The sequence below is a fragment of the Prunus dulcis genome, chromosome 8 (genome assembly GCF_902201215.1).
Source record: "Prunus dulcis chromosome 8, ALMONDv2, whole genome shotgun sequence".
Lineage (NCBI taxonomy): Eukaryota > Viridiplantae > Streptophyta > Magnoliopsida > Rosales > Rosaceae > Prunus > Prunus dulcis.
This window is the reverse complement of record NC_047657.1, coordinates 2,764,395-2,790,497: the sequence shown is the minus strand read 5'-3', so window position 1 is coordinate 2,790,497 and position 26,103 is coordinate 2,764,395. Positions and strand designations below refer to the sequence as shown.

Sequence of the window (26,103 nt, the reverse complement as noted above, 5' to 3'; positions counted from 1 at the left end):
AGCTCTGAGTAATTGTTTTTTAAATTTTTTAATAACAGGTTATCGCTTAAAAAGTCATATTAGTCATATTTTGATTGTATAGTTCTGTTTCATCTAATATGACAGGATAAGGATATGATATTCAAGATCTACTGGTTAAATAAGCAATCTGCTTGAGTTATGAGAGAGAGATTTGCTGCAAGGAAGACTGAAATCCTGTAAGGGTAAGTAATCTTTGTAGATTTAAGTTTATTTGCCCATTAATAAAAAAATATAATTAAAAAAAAGGAAAGATTTATGGTCTTTTATTTGGGTGTATACACCAAGGCTAAGTGCTGAAAGGGAGGGAAAGAATTAAAATTTAATTTCCTTGTGAGGGTTGGGAGCCATGCAAGGAAATACAACTCTAGTTAGGAAAAGAGGAAAGATTTTACCCTCTGTTTTTTTTTGCTTTTTGTTCAAAGGATACTTCATTCCACATCCAACGCAAGGCAAAACAAAAACAAAGAAACAGGAAGACAAGGGCACAGACGCCAAAAACTAAAGCTGAAAGCAACCGATGCCCAGCAAAGAACTAATAACGAGAGAAGAAAACCATAAACAACAGCAAGAGAAAACAGAAACCAAATACAAAGGAACTGATGGTCAGAAAGCTGCATAACGCTCCCAAGTGATCGTGCAAAGAGGGTAAAGATTTTACCACGTAAAGCAAAGTTGGGCGTGAGAGCAACTCGACCAGTATCTCAATATCCAAAGGTCACATCTGGATTTCGTGCTTATTTATTTCTGAAGATAAATCCTTGATTTTGCATCCATATCCCAATTTAAATATTTATGTGTAAGAGATGTTGTTTCAGAGAGTCCACAGTTTAAGATATATACAGTTATTTTCTCCCCCTATGTCCGCACGTATTATCTTGCGGATGGCATTGTAAAGCAGGGAGGGATATATATATCCGAATTTAACCTCTGTGTCCTGATCAAATTGGAGGGTATGAGGTTTGTAGAGGAATTGGGGTTGTCGTTGGTGCAGTGAACAAAGGGGGTTCAGATTTGTCTTTCTTAGGGTTGTTTTTCAAGATATTGTAGAGCACTATTGGCTCACTCCGTTGATGCCCTTAGAAATAAGCTTGTACGTTATGCCCTGGGTTAAATCAAGTGGCTGTTTGGAGGAATCAGCCGCCAGCTTTGCTTTGCTCCCTTTTTAATGAAATCTTGCTTCTTCTAAAAATAAAGGGTGTTGTTTCAAGAAAACTAGGGTTTGTGGCTAGTTTAAAAAGATGGTAAATTTGAAACTCAAAATGTTGTACTGATTTAGGGCTGGGAATTTTACTGGAGAGTTTATAAGAATGCTCTAATATATGCCAGTTTCTTTTTCTTTTTTCTTTTATATTTATTTTCTGAAATTAGTTTTTCAGGATAAATAAATAAATTTTGTTTGTTTGTTGAATCTACTTCTTTTTAGCTTGCAGGATATAGTTCTTTGGTTAACTAACAAATAGCAGACCCAATGAAGCTGCAACATTGGACTGTGTTGCGGCATGTTTTCTTCGTCTTGTCGGTAATTTTTCTTCTCATCCTTCTAAATTTCTCATTATTATCACTTAATTAATACTTCATTACAAATATTCAAACTAAACTTTACTGTAGGTAATTGGCATGCTGGTACTTTCTGGTTTATTGATCGGTATCATCAAACATATCGAGCATAATGTAAGTTTAATCTCTAAAATTTACAGTTAATTATTTTGTTAATTAATTATACATGTAATCTACATAATAATTAATTAATGTTACAAGAATTTTCGAGACGTTTCAGGTTCTTGCATTTGCTTACACAGAGAGTGGGCTAGTGAGATTTGTTCACAAGAACAGCAAAGTAGCATTCACACTCCTAATAGTGATGATGGCTATTATGGGAGTCTTCAGTGTGAGTTATATTTTCGTAATGCTTGGAGCTGGGAAACGGGAGATGCTTCTTTGTGCCACACTCATACAACAAATGGAGGCGACTCAACAAGCTGAGAGGAAGAGTATGAGGAAAAGTCTTGCGTTTGTTTCTGCAAGCCATGATGTTCGTGCTGCTCTCACCGGCATTACCGGTTTGATCGAGATATCTTACGATGAAGTAGCCCGAGGTTCAGAACTAGAGACGAATTTGAGACAAATGGAAACTTGTACGAAGGACCTTTTAGGTAAGTTATATTGCTAAATATAATGATTACCTGGTACTGGGAGCTACTCTAAACTATGTTGTTGATATTTAATATTTTACCTAATTGCGTTTCATTTTTTTTCAATATTATCATCTATTGCAATACGATGTCTGTTATTTTTATCGCCCGTATATATTCTTTTCTCAATTGTTAATAAATTAATCCGTCTATACATGTTGATATATCAGTTTGAGTACTTTTTATATATATAGGTATATTGAACTCTATTCTTGATACAAGCAAAATTGAAGCCGGTAAGATGCAACTTGTGGAAGAGGAATTTGATGTGGCTCAGTTACTTGAAGATGTAGTTGATTTGTATCATCCTATGGGTTTGAAAAAAGGCATAGATGTGGTGTTGGATCCTCATGATGGCTCTGTTATGAAGTTTGCACGAGTTAAAGGAGATGGGGGAAGGCTTAAGCAGATATTGTGCAACTTATTAAGCAATGCCGTTAAATTTACTTCAGAGGGGCATGTGACAGTTCGTGCTTGGGTCGAAAAACCCGATTTCAAGAATTCTATAGCTGCGAATTCTGACCGGAATGGTGCCGTATTGAAAAAATTGCTATGCTTTCTATCAAACAAGAAGAAATCACAAGATGATGACATGGAAGTAATGAATGGGGTCCAGCAAGATCCAAATTGTTTGGAATTTATTTTTGAGGTGGATGATACTGGGAAGGGAATCCCCAAGGAGAAGCAAAAAGCAGTGTTTGAAAACTATGTACAAGTCAAAGAAACAGCTCTTGGAGAAGGAGGTACTGGCTTGGGACTTGGTATTGTTCAATCTCTGGTAAGTAAAATATAAACTTGTTTAAGAATTTCTTGAATTTAGGGCATGCTTTAACTTTGATATTTTTGTTTGCACTAGGTACGTTTGATGCATGGAGAAATAAGAATTGTGGACAAAGAGATCGGGGAAAGAGGGACATGCTTCAGGTTTAATGTTCTTCTAAGTAATGTATGTGAGAATGTCTACAAGGATAGAAGAAAAGAAGACGACCTTGAATTGGGAATAGCTGCCATTCACAGTACTCCCAGTACTCCCAGGCTGACCGCTCGTGCCCCGAGTCCTAAGGCAGAGGGATCCAATGTTGTATTGCTGATAAAAAATGAAGAGCGTCGCAGAATGGTGAACAAGTTCATGGAGAGTATTGGGATAAAAGCATGGGTGGTAGAACAATGGGAACAACTTCATCCGACTCTCAAGAAGATAAGACACAAGGGGAAAGGATACTATTCTCATCACCATAGTTCTTCAGGAATATCTGATTTGGGTTTGCAAGATTGCTTGAGCAAATCCACATCATGCAACTCTAGCTTTAGATTAAAGGAGGTGCACCCTTTGATGGGTGCAATGGATGGGACAGAAAACATAATCTCTCTCTTTAAGAAGAATAGCACGAACCTTCGTGGCACATCGTCATGCTTTACATTGCTAGTGATTGATACTACAGCTGGACCATTTGAGGAGTTATGTAACATTGTAGCTGAATTCCAAAAAAGCCTTCAAAATGCTTGGTGCAAGGTTGTTTGGTTGGCAAATCCATTGATACAAAGCAACATTAACTTTGACAGCCTTGATCCAGACGACGTTATCAAACACAAGGCGCTTCACGGTACCCGTCTATACGAAGTGGTAAGACTTCTTCCAGAGTATGGAGGTGCACTGCCAAAGAGATTAGGGGGCACATTTGATGTTGGAAAATTCTCCAGAGCCCCTAGTTCATCAAGATACCAGTTTCACACCGACCGTGAATTTGAAACCTTGTCTTCACCAACTCAAAATCATAAGTCTCACAATGTTAGCTCCAAAGCAAGAGACCTACCAGTTGATCATGGCCGCCCACTTCCACATAGAGAAACAGAAGGACCTCATAAGCCAAGCAGGCCTTTGGGAGGGAAGAAGTTTCTGGTTGCTGAGGACCAAAAAACCCTAGCTCATATTGCTATGAAAACTCTTACACATTGGGGTGCAACTGTGAAGCTTTGTGGAAATGGAGGAGAAGCCCTAGACCTAGTTCGCAATGATCTAGTCACCCATAGGAAACATGGATATGATTATATATTAATGGACTGCCAGGTAAATACTCTTATTAATATCAAACTATATAAGTAATCAATTCTTTCCCATATTATATTCTAACAGTTCCGACGTCGTTTTGGTGTTCAAACAGATGCCAATAATGGATGGATTTGAAGCAGCAAGAGAGATAAGGAAAGAGGAGAAATCTTACGACGTTCACATTCCGATCATTGCATTAACTTCTCATGAACAAGGCGAGGAAACAAGAAGGATGATTGAGGCTGGCATGGACCACCATTTAACCAAACCCTTGCAATTGGATCTTCTACTTGAAACAATTAGATACATTGACAGCAATGCTACTATATAAAATAATTTTACTTTGTATACTTTCCATCTTTTTTTAAAAAAAATTTAAATTCATTGAGGTTCGATTGTTTTGTTGTTTGTAAATAATATTATAATTTCGTGATTTTTTTCCCAACAAGGTTGTGGCATTCATGCACGCCTACTTATGTTTTGGAGGACGAAGTTGAATTTTTGTATGCATATCTCATTTTCTCACCCTCTTTGCTGAATACTATTTATGCGGCTGTCAATATTATTGAGATTACCAGTTGGCTATTTATAGCGTTTCTTTTGAGATGAACTAGTTTTAATTGCACTTCAGTTTATACTGTTTATAGCGTTTCTTCTATGTTATAGAGGTTTGTATAGTTCTATCTTGACAGCAATTTATAAATGTTAAAATAAATACGATAAAAGCAGAAAAACAAGTAAATGGAACGCAAAATTTCATTGAGTGACCTCAAAACAATTACATGGTCTTACATACAATGGTTTCTCTTCGACATGTTTTTTATTTCTTTTGTTACATTAACTACAGAATTCTTTTCCTACAACTGAATGTAAAGTTGTCCGAAAATGAAACAGCCTTGAACCAAATTGGTGAAGCATCTTAACAAGAAGCTTCCAGGAGGTAACAATCTAGGTTGAGCTGTCATAATTAAAAAAATATATTAAAAAAACTGTCACCTATCTTAACTTCTTTTATTACATGAACCATCAAGTTAAGAATCTTACTTTATCACAAAAAAATTAAGGTTAGTAACGTATCATCACTACCAAAAAAAAAAAAAAATGGCAACAGTCACTATTTGAAATTCCTTAGAATCGCCAACTGATCTATTTCTTAATACTCAAACACTACAGCAGGATTAAAATAATGTAACAATCCTGTAAGCAAAAATTCCAGAATACGCAGCAGAATAAATTCAAATAAAAACGCAAACAATTGCATAAGGGACACACTATATGTTGACGCAGTAAAAAACCTCAAGATGAGGAAAACAAATGCAGGCAGTATGCCGGAGAACAAATCACTATGAGAAAGAATACAAAAAGGTCTTACAAGTCTCAACTCACAAGACTAATGCTCATAGGGCAGACTTGCCTACTCGCCTTTGCTACTCAACCCAACTAGCGATTTTGTCTTCCTTCGTCAACAAGAGATGGCACAACTCTGGTCTCGGCTGCTCACACCTCACGGCACGATTGCTAATCACCAACATGCATAATGCTCATGAACTCACACATATACTAAAATATGATGATTTAATCACTCATGAAGGCTAACAAGGAACATCCACATGAGTTTTCAATATAAACTCTCAAAAACCTCTATGCAAACATTTTGTCCTTTTTTTGTACAACTGATAGCCACTTTTGATGATCTTGTAAATATGCAAATATGAATGCATGGATGCAAAACATTCCTTGGCATTGTCTCTGAGCCACACTGATCCAAAATAGCATAACATCACTTGAAAACTATAGGTTACACTCAAAGACCTACTCTATGTTTTTGTAACAAGAAATTGCCAATATACCAAAAATTGGTCCTAACACCATTATTTGGTGACATTTGGTGACTAATTTTTGGTGACTGAAGCCTTTAGTCACCCCAGCATTAGTTACCAAATATCACCATATAATGGTAACTGTTGCCACTTTTTTTGTGTAGTGCATGCTGTTACAGAAGATTTACAAAAATTGGGTAAAAAAAACAATCAGCACAATGCACTGGTCACAAACTGGGTACGACTTTGAATTACAAACACATACACAGGCCCAAGTTGAGATAGTAAAAACATTTACAAAAACATATAACATGAATTTAACTATCCTTATGATAGGACTCGCCCCGAAATTTCCCTCGTAACCAGAGCGAATTCCGTCTTTGTTCCGACATCACCCCGATGCCGGGCCCACTTACTAAAAATCGAGACTCTCTACCAAAATTTTGGCAGAGTCCCCCTGTAAATTGAACAAACCCAACAAAATTCAACCTGCATAAAAATACAAAATAATCCCAACGAGCAGCATGCTTTAAAGGGAATAAACAGTTTACAAAAAAATGGCCTTCGGCCTCACAAATCAAATCCTAACAGGGGCGATAACAGAGCATGACTAAGAACTTCAATTTCAACAAAACATAGTTCAAAGGGAATAACATGAAAAAAGAGTCCTACGAAGGCTTAAGGCTTGGAAGCGCACGATCCGGCTCTGTTGCGGAGCTCAGTCAACTACTGGCTGGGGGGGCGCAAAACAGAAAATTGTGAGCGGACAAAAATAAATTCAGTTCAGTGTAAACCAACATAATATAACCCCACCGTTTAGAAAACCGTGCAAGAAATCCCATCCATCTCAAAACAGTCATACTCAAGTGTGTGTGTATATATATATATATATCAAAACAAATCAATACCAGATGCCAAGTCCGAAATCCATAAAGAGAACTTTACAAAACCCACCATCCAAAACTTATAAATCCCACAACTAAACTCTCGAAAGCGTACCCATTGGCACGATCGGCAAGGAAGTATCCACACAGAAAAACAAGAATGAATGAATATATATATATATATATATAACAGTCCTGATCTCTTGGACCCTTGTAGTCCAAGAGATTTATGGTCACTCACCGTTGGATGTAAATTCAATGGTTGACTTGAATCGGGTAATAATAATTTATGTCATATTGCATTTATATATATCATTTTGAACCATTGGATTAATATCCAACGGTAGGTGACCACAATCTCTTGGACTCCTGTGGTCCAAGAGATCGGGACTGATATATATAAATATATAATATAAGAGATTATATATATAATATAAATATGACCATCACCTAGTTGTACCGGGGAAACAATCCAACCGGGGGATTGTTTGACTAGTCACCTTAGCAGAGTCCTCATGAAGAGTCCTCAATCCACCATGTGACTAGGGAACGAGCCGTACAACTGGGGGACCAACTCTCAGCCAGCACGTACCGTCGATAACCTCAAAACCCCTACACATGCAGACTACCCAATCAAGGGTCTACAGCAACATCCCGTCAAGGATGCCCTGGGTTCTGACAATTTCAAGTATCTCAAGTCTCCGTATCCAAGTTCCAAATCCGGGGAGGTACATAGGGTAGTGCTTATAGCACTCCAAACTGACATCCTATACTCGCCACTTTCCACAATCTCATCTCAACAACCCAAGTACCTCACACATAGCCAAATATATATACAAATCCTCAAAATCCATATATTCATACTCAAGATACTCAAATATGTCAAAACCCAAAATATATTTTTAATGCCTCATAAAAATATCACTTTCAACAATTTCATAAATAATATATATCCAAAATACTATTTAGAACATCATGCATAACATTTCCCAAAATCTATATAAAATATACTTTCAATACCCAACTATGCCAAAGCGCTATACAAACATCAAGTTCAACTCATGAATATAATATATTCAATAAATCATTAAAAACATTATGCATAAATCTTTCATCAATAAAACCATGCATAAGATTTGAAAACAAAGCCCAATCACAAGTAGTCCCACGCTGCTTGACCCTGAGAGGGCCCCGCCTGCTGCGTATGCTTGGTCAGAGTACCTAATTCAGAATATGTATACAAGATTAATACGAAGCGTTTTCGAACGAGTACTTTAAATTAAATATCCTAATTTCCCAGGTTTCCAGTAAGTGTACTAGGAATGAGACGTTCTAAGGTCCAACTACTCAATTTGGATGATGGAACAGCTTCGGGAGACACTCGGTCAACCGGCGGTCAAACTTCCCAATTCGGGTCAACCGGGCCAACGGGACCCACGACCTCCGTTTTACAATTCGAAAGTTCCTGAAGGTTTCACAAGGTCTAAGATACCCTTTTCGCAAGTTTGGTCCGAAACGGACTGTTAGATTGCTTACGATCGCATGATCGGACGGTTATTATAAAACATAAACTTTAAGATATTGAATTGGAACATCCGGGGCTCTGATTCACGATCCGTGAAGTCCTACATGATCCTAGAAATACCTAGAACAACATATTTTAATTGGGAAACGATCTAACTATCAGAACCTATCGAATCGGGATAACGTACAATATACGAAAATCCGTTCGATAGTCAAACGATGTCCGAATTGAGATCCGTAAAATCCTACGCACTCGTGACAACCAGGAGATCGCATTGGGACAATAATACCCTTATGCTACAGTGCCCACACCCCACCACAAGCTCCGGCAGCGAGCGGGTGTCCAAAGCGATAAAGCTTCGTCGAAAAATCTCCAAATTACAAGCCACCCTCCCGACTACAGGTTCTACTCGACGAGTGGAACACTTTATTCAGCTACACCCAAGTTCAATTAGGACGGCAAGTGGTCGAAATCGGCATCGAAAACTCAGGGTTTAACTCGGAACTTCACGGCCTCGATCTGGTGATCACTGTCGCCATTGTCGTCGCACAACCTAGGAAATAGCTAGAAGGGGAGGAGAGCTATCTGTTCCAAGTGACGACGCAGCTCGCGATGCACGGAAACGTCGCCGGTGACGTAGGCAGTTTCGGCTGGTTTTTCATGTCATTGCCACCGCCGTTCACTGAGTTTTCGATCGGAGAAAAGGGGTGGGCTGGGTAGAGGAGGAAGAGAGGAAGCTTTTGCAAGAAACGACACCTGAAATGGAGGTTGGACGGCAAAGTTCTCGCCGTCTGAAATTTTGGCGAAAATCGAATCTGGGAGTGGGGTTCAGCCGAGAGAGAGAGAGAGAGAGAGAGAGAACAGATATTTTTAAACCCAAACTTTGAAATATTTACGATTTTGCCATTGTCGATGTTTTGATCGTAACTTCCTCGTTACAACTCCAAATTAAGCCTACCGCATGTCTACGAATTCGTCTGAGTACTACCTACCCAAAAATACCAGTCACTGCCCCAAACACCTCCCGGGCAAGAAAATAACCAATTTACCCCTACCCTAAGGGTAAATTCGTAAATTCACTTAAATAATTTAAAATATGAATTAAATTTGGAGTCGGGGTGTTACACCTTAACCGATAACAAAAGGAATTATCCACTAATTAACGGAACTTAAAGCAGCATTACTGACCAACATAGTGATTAGAACGGAGGAAAGTCTCTTATTCTCTCCATTTTCAAGACCTTTTCTGTTTTGTCTCCCACAATACCTGAATATTTTTTTTTGGCATATATGAGGAGTTAAGATAGAGCAAATCGTGAGAGACAAAGAGAAAGACTGGCAAAGAGAAAACAAAACTCAATTAAGCTAAATTTTCTATATCCATTACAAAAATGAACATACCTTAGTAGCTTAAAAGGAAATGATTTAATTAATCAAACAAGCGTGTGTGTGTGTGTGTGAGAGTATGTGACACAAGAAAAACATTGAAAAACAAATATGGTTAGAATCAAACATCTCATACTATAATTTTTTGAGAAGGAGAGGGGCATTGAGAGGAAGAGAGTGGACCAAGTCGTTGGGGGTAGACGAAAATGTCTTCAAGTGATTTTTTATGATTTAATTAAGGATATTTAAGGTATTATAGTTGGAAAATTAATATTTTTGGCTAGAAATATAAAACTTAAGGTCATGAGCGCTAAGGTGCAAATGGTTCGAAAATCTAAGTTGAAATGAGGAAGTTATGCATGTCTGAAGTGGAAGGACCGAAATGTAATTTTGAAATAATATGAATACCCTGAGTTGGGAGTGACAAGAGCACCTTGATCTACTCTCCCGCCCAATCTACCCCTTGGTCTCCTCCCAAACACTAACTCGGCCAAGCACTCCCTCCTCCTCAAACACCCAATTTCATATTTGAGCACACCGATAACTAGGACCGACCATGAGCATGGCACGGAGGGCAATGATACTGGGCCTCTGTTGATGAGAGGCCCCAAAATTTATATGTTTATATGTAGCAAGAATTCTTTAGTGAGAGCCATTGTAGAGCCTTATATTTTGTAGAGCAAGAATTCTTTAGTAAACTTTAGGTGAGGTTTTATCTTTTAACCCTTAGATCAATTTGGTTAGTCATTAAATCAAATTAATTAACATAATCCAATGATTAAAATATAAAACCTCGCCGAAAGGCCACATATAATACTCTCACTACAAAATGAACTTTAGGAAGACATATAACAAAGGAACATCTGTTCAATAATGGCCCACATCTAAACAACCCAACAGATTGACCCCAAAAAAAACCCAATTGATGCTAAAAAGAAAATTGAACAGTAGACGTGTACTTCTTGTAATGTAGCAAACATTAATTACGCCTTTTCGAATAGCAAACAAATACACGCTTCCTCTTTCCAGTTGGTTCTCATGGTTTACTTCTCCATGGAAAACAAACTCTTTATTTAATTCACAATACCATGTTCTTCTCGGTTGTTCTAAAATCTCTCCAATCTATATTATTTCCGAGTATTTATTCATATATTCTCGAACATATTCAAGTCTTAAATTTGAGTTTTGCAAAGGAAAATGCCTCATTTTAATTTTTAACGTGCACCATCTAAAAGTCAAAACCGGCCTTGCCGATAACAGTGAGAGAGGTGTGAGGGGTGGCTTGTGGAATGGGCTGAGTGTGTGAGTGATGATGGAGGTGGGGAGGGTAAGTCGTTTGGATGATGGCTGTGATGAGAAAAAGGGAGATAGATTATTTTTAAAATTTTATTTATTTTAAATGACTTAATACAATTAGTTGGATGACCAAAGTGGAACTCTGCACAAATTCATGGACCATTTTGTATATTTTAGTTTGAATTAACGGTTATTTTAGGGCAACATTGTGGGACCATTAGAGTAAATAATTTAGTTGTATGATAAAAAATACAAACTGAAGAAAAGTTCAAGGATCATTTCAATAAATAAAAAAATGCTTTCTACCCATGGTGTTCATCAATTAAAGTTTGGACCATAAATAAAAAAGGAGACTTACTATTGGCTATACTCAATGTAGGGACCTAATTTATTTATAAAAAAATTATATGAAATGGACTTTAGAAACACAATCAAAGCCCATTTATAACATAATAAAAACACTTTTAAATTCTTATAAATTATAAAATGACTATTGATTTCTTAAAACAAGCCTCACCTCAAAACCTCATAAAAAATCTCAAAACACTTAATAGAGTATCAAAATAATTTAATAATCAAAATTAAATTCAATAGGGTCAGCTGTCATTTTTTGAAATTTTTTTTTTATGTCTTGTTTATAAAAATTAAATAGTATAGAATTTATCTATATTATTAATTTTAATAATGAATATATTACTAAATATCTATTTTATTTATTTATTTATAAATATATGAATAAATATCTCAAATAAAAATTGAAAGAAATCAATACTCGGGTTTTCAGTGATTCTCTTTCCAAGGGTTGCTCACAGCCGTCTCAGCCGCCCGTACAGCTAGGACTTCCGAACTGTAGCCCCCAGTCAACAACATTACTCGTTTCTTTTTTTCCAATCAACAGTATACTCGGAAACGCATTCAAATTCGGCCAACTGGCTATACTCACCTACAACGATACCACCTACGTACTCACTGCACCCGCATGTTTGATTTCGCTATTCTGTGGGGCCCGCGTGGGTACTCCGTAGGACCCACAACACAACGCAATCATAAATCTCGGTACTCGGCGATACTTTATGATTCTGTTTGGTCGGTCCCATCGAAAAATTCAAAATAAATAAAAACCAGGTTCTGGAATGTGAAACTGCTCGCTCGTTGAAAAAGGCTGCTGCTCTGCTGCGCTTTGTTTCGTTCCTGATCCCAACGGAAAAAACAAACCAAACCCTAAAAACTCCAATTTCTAGAGAGTGAGAGAGTGGACAGAGTCTGCAGTGTAGAGTGTTGAGGGGAGAGAGAGGCCTGAGAAATCGGCAACGGAAAAGATGGCGTCGTCAAAACTAGTGTCGTCGTCGTCAAGATCACGAAACTCGGATCTCTCGCGACGCCCTTCTTCCAATTCCCCCGCTACAAAACCCAAACCCTCAGCAACCCCATCTTCCTCCTCCGCTCACCCCCAAACCCTGAACAACCACAGCAACGGCATCAGTGATTATCACAGCACCAATACGACGTCGTCCATGCCAATCGGCTCGATGACCATCGACGGCCTCCTCTATGACCCGAACCCCACCCCCATGACCGACGCCACCCTCCTCGACGCCCAAATAACTCTAATCAACACTGACGCCGCCGCAGAAATGAACAGCTCCTCGGCGGCGGTGCCGCAGAAGACCGTCGACGAGGTCTGGAGGGAAATTGTGTCCGGCGAGGCTCGGAAGGGGTGTAAAGAGGAGGTTCCGGATGATTTGATGACTCTGGAGGACTTTTTGGCTCGGGCCGGGGCGGTGGAGGAGGACGACATTAAGGATATGCCGCTTGCGATGCCGCCTCCGGAGACGGAGAGATTGAGCGGCGGTGTATTTTCGTTTGATCCGATGCCGCAGCTCAGCCCGTTCAGTTCGATTGATAAGGTTGAAGGGTCGATAATTGGGTTTGGGGATGGGGTTGAGATGGTTGGGAGTGGAGGAGTGGGTAGAGGGAAGAGAGGGCGCGCCGTTTTGGAGCCTATGGATAAGGTGGCGCAGCAGAGACAGCGGAGGATGATCAAGAACCGTGAGTCAGCGGCCAGGTCCCGAGAGAGGAAACAGGTGTGTAAATGGGGTTTTGATGAAATGGTTAAATTGTGGCGTTTATATATATATATATATATATATATATATATATATATATATATATATATATATACTTATTTTGTGTTTTGTTGTTTGTGGGTTTTTTGGATTTTAGGCTTACCAAGCGGAGTTGGAATCATTGGCGGTCAGATTAGAGGAGGAGAACGAGCAGCTTTTGAAAGAGAAGGTAATTAAATTGGTATTGTATTGTTCTCTAGTTGCCTACTGAATTGTGTGGTTTGCAAATGTGCTTCTAGTAGTGTGATTTCTGAACCGAACATCTGGGTTATGGGGACAAAATTAGTTGTATTTGAGTCCCCATCAGTATTCAAGATAGTTAGTGTGGTTTGACACTAAATGTTAAACTTTTGCAACAAACTAGTTTTTCTTTCATCTGTCTCGTTTTCTGAGGCTGCAAACACGGTGTCAGTTACAAATACACAATTCCAAAAGAAAAACATATGGTGATGAAAGGCAATCTCAAGACTTATTTATAATACCAGTCTGCCTTTTATGGTGAAAGCTATTGATTTTTCATTTGTGTCATTAAAAGATCAGCTATGACGAACTTCCACTTGTATTTCATTAAAGCATTATAGTCATACTTTCAGAAAATACCACTACTCTGTCCTGTTTCATCCCATTGAAAACTTATTTATCATCTGTCAGCAGGGCTGTAAGTGAACAAACTCAAGCTTGATAGTTAAGTTCGGGTCAAGCTATGTTTCATGACCAAGCTCTTGAATAAGAGGCTTGACTGAATATATATATATATATATATATATATATATATGAGATCTTATTTAATTTTTTTTTTTATAGAGATGAATCTTATGTAGATATCTACATATTTATGTTATGCATATGTATTCATACAAAATGGCTGAATTATATTTCATTACGTTTTTTCAAAGTGCACAGATAAATTATTTGAAGTACTTGCATACGTCATCTAGGTGTTCTTAAGTGACAATTTAATTTAAGTAGGAAAATTTGAGTAAGTTTACATGAATTTTAACTCAAGTCTGGCAAATGAGTTTCAATTCCATTATAACATTACGGAATTTTACAAATAATTTTAATCCATGAGACAGATGATCAAGCCTGTGAACCTGTTCAAGCTTGCTTTTGAAAGTCAGTGAACCAATTTTGAACAGTTAATATTTGGCCTGTTGTCTCAATTGCATTCGTCTTGCTCAGTATACTATACAAAGAGAAATGGGTTTGGAATTCTAATGTATGTACATGAAGACTTGGTTCATGAGTTTGTGGGAGCAAAGTCATGTACTGTTCAGTTATCTTAATTGTAATGTGTTTGGTTTTTAAGTTGATGTTAAGACCTTGTACTTTCATATCTGTGTCTTGCTTTTTTTTTCTTCTGAACGAAGGAAATTTATTAAGAACAAACACACTGCAAAGCAGTCCACAAAGTATAACAAAGAGAGCCAAGAGGCCTAACCATGCTGGCCAAACAGATGCCCAGCACCAAAAAGAAAAAAATGACTAACTAAAATTATGTAATGTGCCACCAGACTGAGTGAAAAAACATTCTTCAGAAAATATTCAACAGAGTTGTCTGTGTTTTACTTGCTTACTTCTGTAGCCCTTGACATTTATTGCATGCTCCATTGTTTAACAAAATGTTTTCTATTGCAGACTGAGAGGACTGAGGAAAGACGTAAGCAGGTATTCATTCTGCTCCTGATGCAAGTAATTTATTGATATGGCAAGAGACTGCATTTTATCGGACTCTGGTCTTTGGCCTATAGCAATTCTTTTTAGGATAAGAAACATAAAATTTTGATAAAATGAAAAATATGTTACGAGGTAGTCAATGCGTCCATCTAGGCGTAAACGGAAAAATGCAGAAATTACAAGTGAAACGTTACAATTATATCTCCACTGCACCCAAAAAAAAATAGCTGATGATTTTGGCACCCAAAAATACCCTTAAATTACCTAGTGCCAAAATCATCCCAAAAAGGGAAAAGAAGAGGAGGGGGGGCGCTGGGGGTGTGTGTGGTGGTGTGGTGAATAAAACATTATAACTATTTTGTAAGTCCTGCCCAAAAAAGGAAGAGGAAACTAGAAAGTCTGCACCAATAATCCTTCATTTTGAACTATATATTTTGCGGGCATAGATGTAGCATAATGTTTAGAGATCAGATATTTAGAGTTTCTATTTAACAGAGGAAATCTGTTATCTTTTTTTTGTTGGAAGCATTGGTTTCTTTTCACAATATCTATTCATGTAGCATAATGTTTAGAGATAAGATATTTAGAGTTTCTACTTAACAGAGGAAATCTGTTATCATTTTTCTGTTGGAAGCGTGGGTTTCTTTTCTAAATATCTTTTCATTAGTAATGGGGTTTCTATGATCTCTCAATGCTTCCAATATAATAAGAAATTTTTGACTCTCTATGATATTCTGTTTTGTTGTCAAGCTAAATTCTTTAATGTACGAAGTGTGCCTGAATCTTTTGTCAATCCCGAATAACAATTTGCCCCCAAGTATTATTTTTCATATGAACATTCATTTTTGTTGGAAGATCATGTGTCATTTCCTCCCTCCCTCCCCCCACCAAAAAATAAGTAAACTGAAACAAATAATTAATCCAAAAGCCTGGCCTCTCAAATTTGGTTTACCTTTTTTCATGACTGAGGCAAACATACAGCATGAATGCATAGTGAAATGTTGATCATTTCTTTTGATGATATATAACTATTTAGGCGTGGGATGTTTTGCTCAGACCAATGTTTACACAGTCGTTTCATTTTTTAAGACTGATAGCTTTGTTATTTTGAATGTACGTGTATTAATTTGTATTAGTTTAGTCTAAAATTACCAAACACTTTGCCTTAGCCAAATACATCTTCCAAACATGGGTTCTTTTTTGGAGGGAGCGAATTTTGTTTTATGGGGACACTGCTATGAGATAATTGAAATAGATCAAGGAGTATTTTTATGATTGAAAGAACCTGTGCAACCAATATGCGCAGTTGGATCCTTGTCTACGTCCACAAGGGAAGACACTAGGAAAGTATCACTATGGTCAATATGATTATAAAAAGGAACATTCTTATTATATGGTCATGGTCCTCCAGATTATTTAAGCTTTGGGTTTGGAGTAGTCAAGACAATCAGTATGGTGAACCTTTATAATGACTGGGAAATGGTTTGGTTAGAAGCTTTATTATAGACTTCCATGCATGTTTGCATGTATTAATGTAACTAAACAAGAAAACACATGCTTTGAGATTTTATCTTAGTGTGATTGTAGAAATTGATATATCTGTTATATTTAATCATCTTTTATACTCTGCGAAACTTGTGGGTGATATTTGTTTCCTCATGAAACTGTAGAAGGGGAAAATATTGAAGATTAATGGATCAGCAGTAGATCATAATCAAGTGGGTTGAATGTATTTTTTTTAAAACTAATTTCTTTGAAGAATGTGTCTGCATCTTTATATAGTCTATATGGGAAGAGAAGAATAGTTTCCCAATTTTTGACATCCATGAGTATTGGTTTCAGTGTCATTTATGCATCTGAGTGAGGTTAGATGAAAAATTGATTCAGAGGAATAGGATATTGGAAGATGAGGGACAATAGCGACTATCATGTAGTTGACTTTCTTGTGTATGTGTGCTGCAGCTAATGGAAAAAGTCATTCCGGTTGTGGAGAAGCGAAGACCAGCCCGTGCCCTCCGGAGAGTTCACTCGTTGCAGTGGTAAGAATGTATATGCTTGAGGTGTGACGCAGAAGAACGTTGTTCCAAGGCATAGGAGGAAAAAGTATGACATTGGACTAGGAATCTGAGTGTCTCAATTAGATATTTACAGCTGATGATTTATCATTTCCTAAGAGCTACTCTGGTTTCAGAGAGATTGCAACCCGAGTCATGAAAGGGCATTCCTTGTGACTGAAGAAAAAGATGGCATCAACGAGGGAGATAGAGGTAGAGAGCCTTATGATGTATGTAGTTAAGAGGTAATGAAAACCTCTTCTCCCCCGGTTATTTATTCAAGGGTGATGCAGAGGATCCAGAATTAGTTTATTATGTTTAGATGGCTTATTATACCTATTCGGAAATACATAAAGATCGATGGTTAGTAGTGCTAGAGTGCTATGTTTATAACTTTAAGGAGACCTTGCATTTTAGTTCCTTACTAGAGACCCTTTGTTCTTTTCCTTTTTTGTCAAGGAAAGGAGGGGAGAGGGATTGGGTGTATGTATGCCCTTTTACTTGGAGGCAAAATTTCTTTTTTAATATATTTATTGTTGTTATAATTCCCAATAATTTCCGTTTTCATTGTCGTTTCTTTTTTGATAACGTGTAAAATTTGAGGTCTTAGGTTAAAGCCTGTACAGGTAACTCATGCAATTGGTTTGGCAGTGAGGTTGGTAACCAAATCTTGGCACTGAAATGGTAGCTTGTTAATCAGCATAGACTGGGGGGACTGCAGCTGGAAATTGGGGGAGATTAGATTACTTCTATTACTTGATTGCTGCTCTAGGAGCCACTACTTTCTGGTGTGTGCAAATTGGTACAAGTACAAAGTCTCTGAGAGCAACAATACCCTTCAAGGTTGAAGTTGAAGAAGTGTCTAAACTACCTGAGGAAAGAATTGCTGTTTGATTCCCATTAGTTCATGATATGCTAGCAACCTTCTTGTATATGTTTATACTGAAAGTGCTTAAGAAAATTAAATTCCAGTCTTTTAATGACATTGATATACAACACATCAGGAACTTCCAACTTATCACCATTAATCTAACCCAAACCTAGCTAGCTACCCCAGACTACATCAGAAAAAATTAGTGCAAATATTATCAGAAAATTAGCTGATTGTGGGACCGCCAAAGTCCATAACAGATCCAACTCCAAGAAATCAAGTATGTGATTTTGTGTTGTTGGGGATAAAGTAGATAAGCCCATTTCATGTAAGACAACAATTTAGAAAGATGATTGGTAACATTGGGAATAGCAGCAGAGTTGCTACCACATGTCATGGAAGAGTAGGAAAGAAGAATATAGGATCGAAAAAGAGAAAAAATTATGGAAGAGTAGGATCGAAGAATATAGGATCGAAGAACAGCAGCAGAGTTGGCTTCAAACTATTTGAGAACTTTTATCTTTCTCGATCGCGTTATTGAATTGTTGTGTGTTTGTTTACTTTTATCTTTCTCGATCGCGTCATCATGTGGAGAATGCTGGTGTTTGTCAATGAATATCCTTGTTCATCATTAATTAGAATAAGATTTGACATCTACTCTATGTGCTCAAGTTCATGAACCAAATGCAATACATAAAATGTAGAGGCTCATCCTCGTGACGAATTAATAGACAAGGAGCAGAATTGGCATGTCGCATCATAACAAGAGATTCATCAATACTTCTCGGCTCCACCCTACAAATTTAAATTCATTTTACTTGAAACCCTCCTAGTACAAGAAAAATATTTTAGATTAGGTGACAATTTCCATTTTCGAAACGCCTTTTCATCCATACCTTTATTTGTGAAAGAGTTGCTTTGCCTTTTCAGCTCTTGTCTGCAATGGGCCTTGCTCCCAAAGACCAAGTCAAATGCCCTTTTTTTTTTTTTTTTTTTTAATGCGGAAAAAAAAGACTAACAGAACATAAACCCATAAGGGCACGCAGGCCGAAAGAAGTTCAAGTAAAAAGATTTCACAAATGAGAGAGGAAGAATACAGACTCGACCAGTTGAGTTTGGCTAGAGTGGCTCTAAAGAATTAGAATTAATAAAACTACTGACAAATATGTATTTTTTTTCCTGGGTCAGGTATCATAGATCATCTCTAAATAGGAGTAGGTTTTACCATGGTTGAGATGAAGTATATTACATTTCCAAATGCTCTGCCCTACACTATTGATAATGATTTTAATTTTCTTAATTTTGGTTAATCTGCTGATTCCTTACCCCTCTCACTTCTTATTTCATTTATCTTTTTTTTTTTTTAAAGTATTTCTTATTTCCCTTTGTTTAATTTAAAAGATTTAACATCACAAAACCGATCTCCCATCACTAATAACTTGAAAGCAAGTGCCAACAGCCCAGTGAAAAATGATATTTAGCATCATAATCCAAACTATCACTTACATTAAAATTAAAATAAAAATAAAAACAGTTTCAAAGAAAAACTGGTTGAGCTGAGCTGATAGATAAAAAAAAAAAAAAGTAAACTGATGGAGGCTTTTTTCTCTTATTATTTTCGTTCCCTCACCTCTATTTTCTGTGCTTTGGGTCCTAGTTATTTATAGTTTTCTATTTTATCCTTTGGAAGCTTACTGCGTTGTGTTTGTCTTGTGGTCCCTCCTGCCCGGTGCTATTGTATTGTAGCTTCTTGTCGTTTGGCTAATATCAGTAGGAATCGGCCCACTGGCCTCATCGACAAATACAAACCAAATTTAAGGTTTGCTTTTGCAGGCATGTGTTGCTCTCTCTGCCTCCACGCCACTCTTCTTCTTTCTATGCAATTTGCATTGCAGTGCCAAGGTGTTAGGCCAAAACTTACATTACATGAGGCCCTTCCCATAAAACTAAACACAATGTTAAGGAGTTTGTAACTCAAATAATCAAGAGTACGTAATTATTTCTCAAATTTTTATGTTCAAAATCTCACTCTCATAATATCATTTGTTTAGTTGTTTATATTTTTTTTATTTTTTATACTCACCTCACACTCTTGTATGAAATGCAATGTACTTGAAGCAATAATAATGAATTATTAGCAACTTCTTAATTTCTTCGTTAAAACTTTTAAATGGTACTATTGTCACTTCTCAAACTACTCGTCCTACCAACTTAACGAGCCCTTAACATTGTGATTGATGACCACAACACCACATGGAAACCAAAATTTTTGCAGAGTCTTTCATGCGACACTACAATTGTGATTGATGACCACAACACCACATGGAAACCAAAACTTTTGCAGAGTCTTTCATGCGACACTACAAAATGGCAAAACAATTAAGTTAAAAGATAATGATGTGCCAACATTTAAATGCATATTCCATTTTATTAATTGGATTGTCTTGCCACTTAGCACGCAATAAGATCAACTCACTGAAGTTCTACTCTCACGTCTGCGCAATAAGACCAACTCACTGAAGTTCTGCTCTCACCTTAGACAGATCCTGCTGATTTTAAGTTTAAGCTACAGTGGGAGTAAATGTTATCTTGAGTGGAGCTACAAATTCCTTGTTGGTTTTATATATTTTGGAGTTCAAAAGATTAGAAATTGAAAAGGTAGGGTGTTTGAATTGATGACAGTTTGAGTTTACCAAGCCTCCAAAAGCTCTGATAATTGGTAAGGAGAAGTTGCTTTCCGTTTGTCTTTATAACATGGCAGATTGCTGTTGGCTTTGCCAGAAGCCAAGAAGAGGATTCTCACATCTCTGGTCCTCCATTCTCACCACAACTATATAATTTGGGAAAAGGAGGAGGAGGAGGAGATAAAAAGAAGGAAAAGAATGAGACTTTAAAGATTTTATTCCCTTAACCTTATTTTATGCATCAAAGTACGAGCCTAATTACATTATTTATGGATTAAATAAATTAAAATTTAAAAAGGGCCTCATAAAAGAAAGTGATTTCCACTCCTCACCCCCCAAGACATTAGTTTATTTGGATTGAAAATGTAGACTGCAGGTTGATAATCACTGAGCTAATCATTTTAGAATAATAATGCCCATCATCAACAATCAGAGCCACCCAAACTTCTCATAATCACTTCTCAAACTTTTCCTTTTTTAATCATATATAATTCTTAAAAGCTTTGTTCTTTAAGGGTAAATTTTTCTACCAACAAGATGATTCAACCTTTCACTGTTTAAAATAATGAGAAACACACCACACAATCTCCAACATTTATGTCTGTCATCCATTCATACTCTTCCCATGAAAAAGCCAAGCACCACTGACATTTTAACAGTCTCTATGCCACTCTCCTCCTCTCAGAGTTCTCTTTTCACATTTTTCAAAAACCCTTTTTTCTTTGTCAAAAACCCAGAAGCAGGAAGGAGGCAGGGATAGCAAGGCTACAAAGGACCAAAGCCTCTGTCTAATCTAATATTTTGCTGTGACAACAAAAAAAGATTCAAAAGAGAAGCTCTTCATGAAGCTCTCCATGCTCATCCTCCTGTGTTTGCTCTCTTTTCTCTTCCAGCATTCTCACTCCACCACAATACTAGTAGATGGGGTTTCAGAGTGGAAAAACCCCACTGTTCATGTAGGAGACTCCATCAGTAAGTACTCCAAATTGAAAAGAAAAAACCCCAACAAATTCAAGAACTTGAAACTTTTATTTTTTTTGGTTGAATTAATTAAGCATTGTTTTACTTAGGCTCCCTTCTAACACTTTTTGTCTTGAGCATTTCAGTTTTTAAGCACAAGTATCAGCACAACCTCTACATTTTCCAGAACCAAAGAGCCTTCGATCTCTGCAATTTCACTCAAGCCACACTTCTTAACAAACCTGACTCCACCTCCTACACGGTATCCCTCTCTCTCTCTCTCTCTCTCTCTCTCATACACACACTTAAAAAAACCTTTTTCTTTTTTCTTTTTTCTGATTTTTTCTGAGAAATAGTTCAATTTACTCTGTTTTGAACTTATGTTTTCAAGAAAATTCTCAAAAGAAGTAGTTTCCATCTGGGTATGTCATAATTGTCTAAAATATTTTAGCTTTCTTACCAAAATTCTTGTTACATTTGCAAAAGTGGCACCCATCACGCCCTGGTTTCTTCTACTTTGCCTTCAACAATGGCTCTATGCTCAAAACATGCCAAGAGACCCAAAAGCTGGCTATCAGAGTCTCCTCCTCTTCCTCAGCAGCAGCACCACAAGGAAGTTCAAGTTCAACAACTTCTCCACAGCTTCCTCCAATGGCTTCCCCAACACCAAGCTCGGGTGGAGGAGGTGCAGTGTCATCTTCTCCATCATATCCATGGCCATTCCACCCTCGCCAAGTTTCCTTCTCTCCCAGCCCACAACCAAGCGTGAGTTCTTCAGTGGCTGTACCAGACAAAGGTGGTGGTGGTGGTATGCCATTTATTAACAGCAACCCTGCAGTTCCTCTGCCTACTGGTGAAGTTGACTCTGCTACAATACGCCCTTTACCAACTTCTGGCCACCAGGGGCAGGTACCTCAATTTTCTCTATCTTTTTAAAATTTTCAATCGGATGATTCGCTCGTCGTTAATTGATTTTGAGTTAGATGTTCAAATTTCGATTAGTATTGTATGTGTAAAGTTATTGGTTATAGGTTCTTGATCTCATTATATTTGTTCATTTGTAAATTTAGCACAGTACATAATAATGAAGTATGCACATATGCTTACATACATGAAAATGTACATCTATATGCAGTTGATAATGAAAAATGTTGTGTAAATGTTCTATTTTTACTTTTTTACTTCGAGTTTTGATGGGATGTTGATTGGGTTTCTTTTGTACTGACTGTGGGTGGAAACTGCAGGTGTTGGTGGGGTTATTTGCTCTTCAAATGGAAATGGCTCTATTTTGTGTGGTTTTTTTCCTGATGCTGTAAAAAGGTAAGGAAGAGAAGAGAGAGAGAGAGAGAGAGAGAGAGAGAGAGAGAGAGAGAGAGAGAGAGAGAGATGGTTTGTAATATGTGTAAGTAAATTAAATCTGGTGTAGGGTAAATCTTGATCAGGCAGAGCAGAGAGGCAGTGTGGTGTTTGAGTCTAAAGTAACTTTAAGAGTGATGATTATTTACCATGTATTGAGATGCTCTTAGTCCCTACTTTGGAAATCATTACCACTTTTGCTCCTTTAATTTTGGCATGCAATCAATTGCTACTCTCTCTTTTTCTACTTTATCCTGCTCTTTTCCTCTTCTGCTTCTTTCTGTTTTTTTTTTTGTTTTTTGGAAGAATTTAAAATTTGAAAGTCATAAAGCAATCAATTGACTAAAGTAACCCAGCATATTGGTACCTAAAGCAATTTGGTGGGCTGGTGGTTGAGGTATGCACTTTGGATCCCAACAATGCCAAAAGGAATGATGTTCTGAACCATTTTAATCACTCTCATGACCTGTGATCCATTTCTCCATATAAACTTCAAGAAAGATGATCCATTTCCCCATATAAATTTGCAAGAAAAATATGTTTTTGAATGAAAAATTTAAAGAAAATATTTAGAATCTGAACAACTCAATGTTTGCCTGTGGCTGGATAAGTGGTGGGCATAGTGCCTGCCTTACCTCTCAACTTAGGGTGAACAGAAGAAGAACTACATAGAATCCAAGTTTAATTGATATTCACATGATGGAATAAATGATTATGTTGTTGCCCTGAAGAGAATTACAGATGCAATGCAATGATGAAGCCTTTTCTGGTAGACTCTATTCTGGGAGTATAACTTGTTTCAGTAATAATTTTCAACGTGACAACCTTTTTTTTGTTAACTTTTGACTATGTCCCTTGTTTTCTTTTCTTTCTTTTCATATCCTTAAACGAAACACCTCGAGTTGAGCTTGAGAGAGTGTAGAAAAGGAGTCTTGAACTTCAATCTTTCTTTTGTCAGGCACTAAAATTCATTTGATTGATTCAAAGTTCAGAGGAGTATAAATTGTGCGATTAGTAAAACAAAAAGAATCAAAACTAGCGTGGCTTTCACATTAAAATCCGAAATTTAATACTTGAAAAATGAGAATTTAGATTGATCAAGAGAGTAGTTAATATGAACACACATATTTCGGGAAGGCCCAAAATGCAACCAAAAGCAAGTCTATGGGCTAGTACTACACAAGTTTATGCAGATTTCAACTGAAAATTTATTTATTCTGACTTGAAAATTAATAAATAATCCAATTTCATACAAAAAGAAATATTGAGGCTAGAAAAGAGAGATGTTTTGAAATTGAGCTTGGGTAAATATTAGTTATGAGATTAAAAATATAGTATTGGATTAAAAAAATTTTATTTATTTATATATTTGGCTGGTTCAGTTCGGCCCGGTTCGATTTGTTGGGGTATAGAATCGGAATTGGAATCGGTTAGAATCAGTTCAGTTCAGTTTTTTGAATTGGGTTTGACTTTTTTTTATTAACACAGTTTCTTTCAATTTTTTCCAGTCCGGTTTAGTTCAGTTGATCAGTTCTTCGGTTCCAATGCCCACCCCTACCGCAAGGCCTCTCTCTTAGCAGTGCTTAAAGCATCCAAAACAAGTCACTGCGAGGCTTAAAGCACCCAAAACAATCCGTAAGGATTGATCTCATATGATGGTGAAAACCATCTCAAACCCATCACAAGGGCAAGTCACAACTCCAAGTGTAACATCCCACATCGACCAATAGAGAGGTGTTGATGTGCCTTATATGTACATGCCCACCTCCATCTATCACGAGGTCTTTTGGGAGCTCACTGGCTTCGGAGTTAGGGAAGACTCTGCCGAATTTTCGGCAGGAGTCAAGCTTGAAGAAAAAGAATTTAGGAAACTTAGAAGGGCATTTTGGTCAAATGTGCCAGGCATCTATCAGATGTCGGACATGCACAGGGTTTGGCTCAAATTCCAAAGTGGAATTTGAGTCAGGTCCTGTCACCAAGTCTGACCTGGCTACAAGCAAAAAGCAAAGAAACAAAAGCACTTCTTCTTCTCTTGGCATGCGGCAACCTAACAAGTCCTAACGCCAGCAAGAAGGAAATCCAAGAAGGCCTACCACATGATTGCCTTTGGTTTTGAATCAAAATCAAAGCCTTGAATCAAATAAATTCAAGGACTCTACCACCGACAAGGAGAACAAGGAAGAAAGTTGTAAGATCCCACATCAACCAACGGAGAGAGGGTGATGTGCCTTATATGTGCACACCTGCATCCATCTGGCTTCGGAGTCGTAGGAACTCCGAAGTTAAGCGAGTTGGGGGCCAGAGCAATCCCAGGATAGATGACCCACTGGGAAGTTGCTCTTGAGTTCCCAGAAACAAAACCGTTAGGGCAGAGAGGGGGGGCCAAAGCGAACAATATCGTGCTACGGCGGAGTTGATCCCGGGATGTGACAATTTGGTATCAGAGCCACTCTGCCGTGTAGTGCGAGTGTGTAGACGTAGACGTCGGACCCTTAAGGGGGGTGGATTGTAAGATCCCACATCAACCAACGGAGAGGGGGTGATGTGCCTTATATGTGCACACCCACATCCATCTAGCACGAGGCCTTTTGGGAGCTCACTGGCTTTGGAGTCGTAGGAACTCTGAAGTTAAGCAAGTTGGGGGCCAGAGAAATCCCAGGATGGGTGACCCACTGGGAAGTTGCACGTGAGTTCCCATAAATAAAACCGTGAAGGCAGAGAGGGGGGCCCAAAGCGGACAATATCGTGCTACGGCGGAGTTGATCCCGGGATGTGACAAAAGCTTTGTTTTCCTTCATGCCATAAACAGTTGGTGCAAAGTCTCAGATCCACAAATTATGGAATAATGGCCTCAAAATTTATGTGACATCAATTTCTAGGGCTATGACACTACAAAAACAAAACAAAAAGAAGTGCAGAGAGACCAATGCAAGGAAGTTGGGTTGGGCTTATCAACTGGTTTAAAGCAAAAACAAGAAGTGCTCACCTCAAACCTTGACAATTGCAGGCCCGGTAAGAAGTTGTAAAAAGAAAGGGATAACAAAATGGGCTTTAGACCCAATGAGCTCAAACTTCATATCTCAAGCCAACATCCCAAGACTTAACGGTTTAAAATACAATGGGCATGTTCTATTGCAAGTCTCAAGCACAATGGACTCGTCTATTAAAAATCCAAACGGGAAACAGTTGGTGCAAAGTCTC

At 37.7% G+C, this 26,103-nt stretch overlaps 3 protein-coding genes across 7 annotated transcripts; all 3 read left to right on the top strand.

The window, feature by feature from the left end:
* The first annotated feature begins 1,489 nt into the window (after positions 1-1,489).
* Positions 1,490-4,594, top strand: LOC117636975 (histidine kinase CKI1-like). Its single transcript, XM_034371700.1, has 6 exons — positions 1,490-1,540; positions 1,630-1,692; positions 1,799-2,174; positions 2,408-2,991; positions 3,070-4,281; positions 4,376-4,594. The coding sequence occupies exons 1-6, from the start codon at positions 1,490-1,492 to the stop codon at positions 4,592-4,594; spliced, it is 2,505 nt and encodes an 834-aa protein (XP_034227591.1).
* Positions 4,595-12,269: 7,675 nt separating this feature from the next.
* Positions 12,270-18,014, top strand: LOC117637257 (G-box-binding factor 4-like). 5 transcript variants are annotated; one of them, XR_004587169.1, is made up of 5 exons: positions 12,270-13,258; positions 13,398-13,469; positions 14,939-14,968; positions 16,940-17,276; positions 17,683-18,014. XR_004587169.1 is itself a non-coding variant. In XM_034372105.1 (4 exons), exons 1-4 carry the CDS (start codon positions 12,494-12,496, stop codon positions 17,018-17,020), a joined length of 948 nt encoding a protein of 315 aa, XP_034227996.1. In that variant the 5' UTR covers positions 12,270-12,493; the 3' UTR covers positions 17,021-17,586. The 5 variants fall into 5 exon arrangements, 1 of the variants encoding a protein (XP_034227996.1); XR_004587168.1 differs by having other exon boundaries at positions 17,658-18,014; XR_004587170.1 differs by having other exon boundaries at positions 17,649-18,014.
* A 3,170-nt stretch (positions 18,015-21,184) lies between these two features.
* Positions 21,185-23,128, top strand: LOC117637484 (early nodulin-20). Its single transcript, XM_034372380.1, has 5 exons — positions 21,185-21,558; positions 21,693-21,808; positions 22,033-22,455; positions 22,791-22,876; positions 22,907-23,128. The coding sequence occupies exons 1-4, from the start codon at positions 21,429-21,431 to the stop codon at positions 22,860-22,862; spliced, it is 741 nt and encodes a 246-aa protein (XP_034228271.1). The 5' UTR covers positions 21,185-21,428; the 3' UTR covers positions 22,863-22,876; positions 22,907-23,128.
* The last annotated feature ends 2,975 nt before the right edge of the window (positions 23,129-26,103 follow it).